The sequence below is a fragment of the Henckelia pumila genome, chromosome 1 (assembly GCF_033568475.1).
Source record: "Henckelia pumila isolate YLH828 chromosome 1, ASM3356847v2, whole genome shotgun sequence".
Lineage (NCBI taxonomy): Eukaryota > Viridiplantae > Streptophyta > Magnoliopsida > Lamiales > Gesneriaceae > Henckelia > Henckelia pumila.
Window position 1 is genome coordinate 136,024,509 of NC_133120.1, and position 5,787 is coordinate 136,030,295.

General features: G+C 37.6%; 1 protein-coding gene across 1 annotated transcript; it reads left to right on the forward strand.

Annotated features, from left to right (window-relative positions):
* Positions 1-1,820: 1,820 nt before the first annotated feature.
* LOC140875865 (P-loop NTPase domain-containing protein LPA1 homolog 1-like) lies at positions 1,821-5,513 on the forward strand. Its single transcript, XM_073279688.1, has 7 exons — positions 1,821-2,137; positions 2,282-2,589; positions 2,975-3,056; positions 3,435-3,848; positions 3,946-4,674; positions 4,767-4,871; positions 5,075-5,513. Exons 1-7 carry the CDS (start codon positions 1,976-1,978, stop codon positions 5,420-5,422), a joined length of 2,148 nt encoding a protein of 715 aa, XP_073135789.1. The 5' UTR covers positions 1,821-1,975; the 3' UTR covers positions 5,423-5,513.
* Positions 5,514-5,787: the final 274 nt, after the last annotated feature.

Consider the following 5,787-nt stretch of genomic DNA (forward strand, 5'->3'; position numbering starts at 1 on the left):
ATGTAAAACTCTGGTATGAATTTGGGGCTTTAGCCTCAGTTTATACAACATCGTCAGGCTTCCTGGAGATATCACAGTTACCAAAATGAATCCACGAAGCATTCCGAGAAACATAGGCAAATAATGATCATTTGTCCAGAGGAGATGTGCTAGAGTTATATTTTTTCAGTGCAACTCCAGAATCGACAGGGAAAGGATCACACGAACCTTTTCATTTCATCAAGTTTATGAGACCTGATACAACTAGTCATAAATTTATCAAGGATCCTAAAACTGAAGAAATACCCTTGGTGTCCACTTTCGGAGAAAATGAAATCTCAACCAGAAAGGCATGGGGTATTTGAGTCTGTCATACTGAGATGGACAAAGTCAAATTTTCATTTAAATTTTATTAAAATTCTGTGAATCGATCGTTCCTGTTAAACACAATGATAGGAAAAACTACGACTTTCGCGGAAGAACTCTTCGAAAAAAAGAGAAACCTTTTGTGCATGGAATAACAAGCTTCTGAGAAGTAAAGAAACTCGCCGAAAATTTTGTAACATGGCTCATATCGGACGATGGTTAGAGAATATCTGTCCAGAATATCCAAATCAGAAGGAGCCAGAATTTGAAAAAACCTTTAGACCCCGAACGGATCGAAAGGATTTTTCCGAGATAAGCAAAGGTGGACATGGACCACTAAAAATGCGTTTTCACAATAGCCCACTTCAAAAGCAAAATATGTCCCGACAACAATAAAGAAGACATGTGAGGGGAATAAAACCAAAAGGAAGTGGCCGACATGTGACTCCTCCACTAGTAAAAGATGTCATCAATAATGACATAAAAAATACAAGACATCTATAAGATTCTCTGAAGTTTCTCGATGAAATAAGTGGAACTACATCTATAAATACAGGCATTCGAGGAAGCTGAAGACATCAATCATCCCTTCAGTTTTCTTAAAATAAATTGTTGTAATATTTCTCTCTCTATTGCACTAAGTTTATTTATGTATTTCCAGAGCAAGACTAGTATGAGTAGCTAAACAAGTTGTCTTCTCCTCTTCAAAGGAGTTGATTTATGTAATAATATTATGTCTGAATAAATTTCCTAAGTCTCTTGTTCTTCCATGCTCATATTTTATAATTAAATTTATATACCATACGACATAAGGTAAAAAATGAATTAAGGTTGTGATAGGTGTCGTTGAAGGAGCTTGTGCAGAAACCATCTGTTGCGACTGCGTGGTTGGAGTGTGAGGAGCACTTCGTAAAATTCGACAGGTATGACCCGGCGACATTATGGTGAAAGAGGTTTTGAATTTAATTCATCTTACAGAAGCATGTTGGACCCTAATTCAGAGTATATCGGATGAAAACCTTACGTAACCGAGAGTCTTGCATGACCGGGACTGGTTCGATAGGTATAATATAGTCACACACAAAAGATTAGTTTTAATTAATTATTAATTCAAAAATGGAGACCACTAAAGAATAAAAACAAAAAAAAGAATGGGTCGAGAGTTAAGATAAAAATAAGTTTGGTAACGTTGAGTTTAAAATAATTTGCCTAAAGAGAAAACTCTTTCTCTAATAAAATTTATTAGATTTAAAAGATTATTAATTTTTATATGTATATAAAAAAATTGCATTAAAATATCATCCGAAGACCCAAAATCGTCATTTCCTATGTTCGTCGTGGTTTATATATATACGAGTGTTTCGTGGAAGCTTTGGAGCTACGATGCGTGGAAACAGGTGGCAACTGAATTAATCTCCATTTTCATGGTGATCGCATCGATATCTACAAAGAATGTGGAACCCTAGCTCTTGAGAATTCGTGTTAATTGGCTTCCTTTTTTATATATATGTACCCACATTGTGACGATGATTGATTTTTGATTGGAAATTAAATGGAGAACCCCATGTTTTCTATTTTCGATTTTCTCGTGAATTTTGTTGTGATGCATGCGGTGGAATAGAGCTGAGGAATGACGGCGGAGGGTGTAGCGAAGCTGCTCATGTACGTCGTGGTGGTGGATGATGACGTGGCAACGGCAGAGGATAAGGGTGCGTCGTCGTTCCGGTACACGCGGTCGGTTCTCCAGAGCACTCTGCAACTCATGGGTTGCAAGGCTCGACATGCCTTTAAGGTCATTATATATTCATTTTCATTCTATGCTTTGCATCAGTCAGTATGCATGCACACATTAATTCTATATATATATATATATATGTATGTTGTTCTTGTTTGCATGGTTTCTTTGTGATAGTACGATTAATTCTTGTTTTGTCAGATTAGCCGAAGGGTGTTTGAAATATTGAGACGTGATAGCGTGGTAGACAAGTTGGCTTTGGCACGTGTTACTGATTTCCATGACCAAAGAGAGACTGAAATATGCTGTCATGATGAGTACTGGACGTTGGACAAAGCAGATATGGAGGTTCAATTAGATAGGAGTCTAAGCAAACCATTTGAATTGTACAAAAGACGCACCACCGTGGTCGCCACAAGAAATTTTTTTCTAGATTTGGTCTGTCAAACTCTTTCTGAGTACAAGTATGTGGGGCCCTATCAGCGGGCCGATTTGTTTTTAGCTTGCAGGTATGTGCTCATCTAAGTTATAAATACATTTGCAAGGTTTCGAGTGTTAATATTAGGTTATAAACTCATGGGGTGTCAATTTTAAAAGAGTTGTGAGTTTATTCTTTATTAGTTTTATTATTCGATGTGCGACAATTGTAACAGCGAATTAATGTGACGGGTTACGTTTAGAAAGAACATTTTTTGAAGCTCGTATTTTTGATATACAAGAGAGGAGGAGTGTTTGGTCGATACTCACTACTTTTGCAACATGTATGATCAAATTACTGCCGTTTTTCCTTCCTTGCTTCCAACTGTAGTTCTTAATTCTCTCTGCTTTAAACTTTGTATTAGGCCACCCTTTCTTTTTTTTCCCTCTCTTAGTTGTTTTTTTTAATTATTTCAGAATCCGAGAAAGGAAAGAATCCATGACGGTGTTGTTGTGTGGCACTAGTGGCTGCGGAAAATCTACTTTATCTGCCTTGCTAGTATGTTGTTCTGACGCCATAATTTCTTTATGAAATTGTATTTGATTTCAATTAGTATTTTTCATTGAGTTTTCTTTTATTATTTGAGTAATTTTTCTAGCATCTTGTTCTCGTACGCCATTTTTTGTCAAGTTCGATGATCACATTGTTCTCTGTTCATAAGTTTTTATTAGCTTTCTTATGATTATAACTTTTTTCTTTTGAAATTGATCTTAAAAGTGGTATGAGATGAAATATGTCAGGTTTCTGTTTCAGATTTTTTGTTTGAGATGAGAATTTTAGAATGATGTCTGTCACCATGTTGATGCATTCCTTTATACGCATGATAATTTTACTTCTTGAATTGTATACACTTTTTCAAGTAGAGCATTATTACAGGGTAGCAGATTGGGTATTACGACAGTTATATCCACCGATTCAATTCGGCATATGATGAGGAGCTTTGTTGATGAGAAGCAGAATCCATTACTATGGGCTTCAACCTACCATGCTGGGGAACATTTGGACCCAGTGGCTGTTGCAGAAGCTAAGCGCAAAAGAAAAGCGAAGAAATCCGCTGGAGTTTCAGCCACATCAACAACTAAGGACGAGGCATTTAGAAATCCCACACCTGGAAAATCAGAAGGGAATTCGAACGTTAGTGATTTGATCAGTTCGAAGCAGATGGCGATTGAAGGATTCAAAGCACAAAGTGAAATGGTAATTGATAGCCTTGACCGTTTAATTACATCGTGGGAAGATCGGAAAGAATCTGTGGTGGTGGAGGGCGTTCATTTGAGTCTCAATTTCGTGGTAATAAAATACATGTCATCAGTTTTTAGATTCACATGTATGTAAAAATTGATCAGGTTATCCATTTCAGGAGTCAAAATTTGATATTTTCATGCAGATGGGGCTGATGAAGAAGCATCCATCAATTATACCATTCATGATATATATTTCTAATGAGGATAAGCACTTGGAAAGATTTGCAGTTCGTGCCAAGTACATGACACTGGACCCTGCTAAAAACAAGTATGTAAAATATATACGGAATATCAGACGAATTCAAGAATATCATTGCGATAGAGCAGATAAACATTTGGTGCCAAAAATAAACAATACAAATGTTGATAAGAGTGTAGCCGCCATTCATGCAACTGTTTTCAGCTGCTTAAGAAGGCGCCAAGCAGGAGATCAGCTTTATGATCCAATCACAAACACGGTTGCAATTGTTGATGAGGAGTATAGGAATCAGCTTACCGCCAATTCCTTGAGCTCCAAGGGAATGTTTCAGTTGATCCAAAGGAAAGGTTCGAGTCGTCAACTGATGGCACTTTTGAATGATGATGGTTCTGTGGCAAAGGCATGGCCTGTCGGAGTAACAGATGATACTGGCAACCCCAAGCTGGGAAACAGAGTAGGATCACCTATGTATGGTCCGTTGCAGATAGGTAAAGCTGAACCAGTCAATTTGCAGTTCGGTCACTTTGGAATTAGCTCTTGGCCCAACGATACCGGATGCACGAGTAATGCCAGCAGCGTGGATGAATCAAGAGGCATCCTAGCTGAAAATAGTAGTAGACACTTTTCATCACACTCTAGCTCTCCTCGGATCCCCAATGGACCTTCTAAGGAGGTGAGTATGAAATCCATCTAAATTCACTGATTTTGGAAATTTATCACAAAGTTGGGTTAAAATGTATTGAAACTTTAATCTTCTTTTTTCAGCCCAAGGAAGACCAATCTGTACAAGGCAGTGATGAAGAGGTTGATCCTCCAGAGGGGGACAGTGACGAGGATATTAGTGATGGAAAGGAACATCTCGAAGAAGAGGTACAACCGTACAAACCCGTGGCATAGTTAGAAAATTTCATATAACATGCACGATTGTTTTCGTGTTTGCCCGTTTGTGTGTGTGGTTTACTTCCATACTTGATAACTAACTAGATGAATATGTCTTCTTTCGGCTTTGCATAATTTCCATTATATGTACCTCAGTGGTTTGGGATTAAGGTAATATGTTTCCTGGTTGGCAGATCGAAGGATCCGTGGACGAGGAATCCACCAAGTCGGATGAGGAATATGATGATCTGGCTATGCAAGATTTTCCGGAGAGTCTATACATGTCTGATGAAGATGCGGAGTTCAACAAATCGAATTTTTTAAACGATGCAATTTCACGAGACCAATCAAACAAAAACGATCTTCTGAATGAGAAGTATCAACGAAATCTGGACCTCTTCATGCAAACCATAAGCGAACCTTTGTCTGAGTCCCTGTTACATGCATTTTCTCCTCGTAGAGACGCTAGACTTTTGCCTTCAGGTAATTTTCGGCTACGAAAACGGTCTCAGAGCCTGCTTTGTGGAAGCATGAATCATTGATAAGGTTGGCTCTTCTTCTTACTCCATGTTCTTGGAATTATATTCTTGTTTGGACATATATTTGCTCTCGGTTAGTTTTCATGCCTTGGTTGTGTTGGCCATCAGGCCATGTTAGGTTGGTTTGCAAGACTTTGTTGTAATTGGCATTCCTTCCGATATTTTTAAGGTAACGTACGCTTTCAATAACAAGTAACAAGACGAGAACAAACAAGTAGCAACGTATTAAAACTTATGTATTCACTGCAAAAGAAAGAATTCAAAATTTATTAGATTTATTATTATGATACGTCTTATACTAGTGACTACTGATGACTTTTGGTATGTGATTACGTGTTTGTTAATTTCTTTTAATTATAGATAATAAT

Excerpts from the sequence above, each read along its gene's own strand:
- LOC140875865 (XM_073279688.1), top strand. The coding sequence starts at position 1,976 with ATGACGGCGGAGGGTGTAGCGAAGCTGCTCATGTACGTCGTGGTGGTG. Across the intron at positions 2,138-2,281 it reads AGGCTCGACATGCCTTTAAG|ATTAGCCGAAGGGTGTTTGA; the intron begins GTCATTATATAT and ends TTGTTTTGTCAG. Across the intron at positions 3,057-3,434 it reads CTACTTTATCTGCCTTGCTA|GGTAGCAGATTGGGTATTAC; the intron begins GTATGTTGTTCT and ends GCATTATTACAG.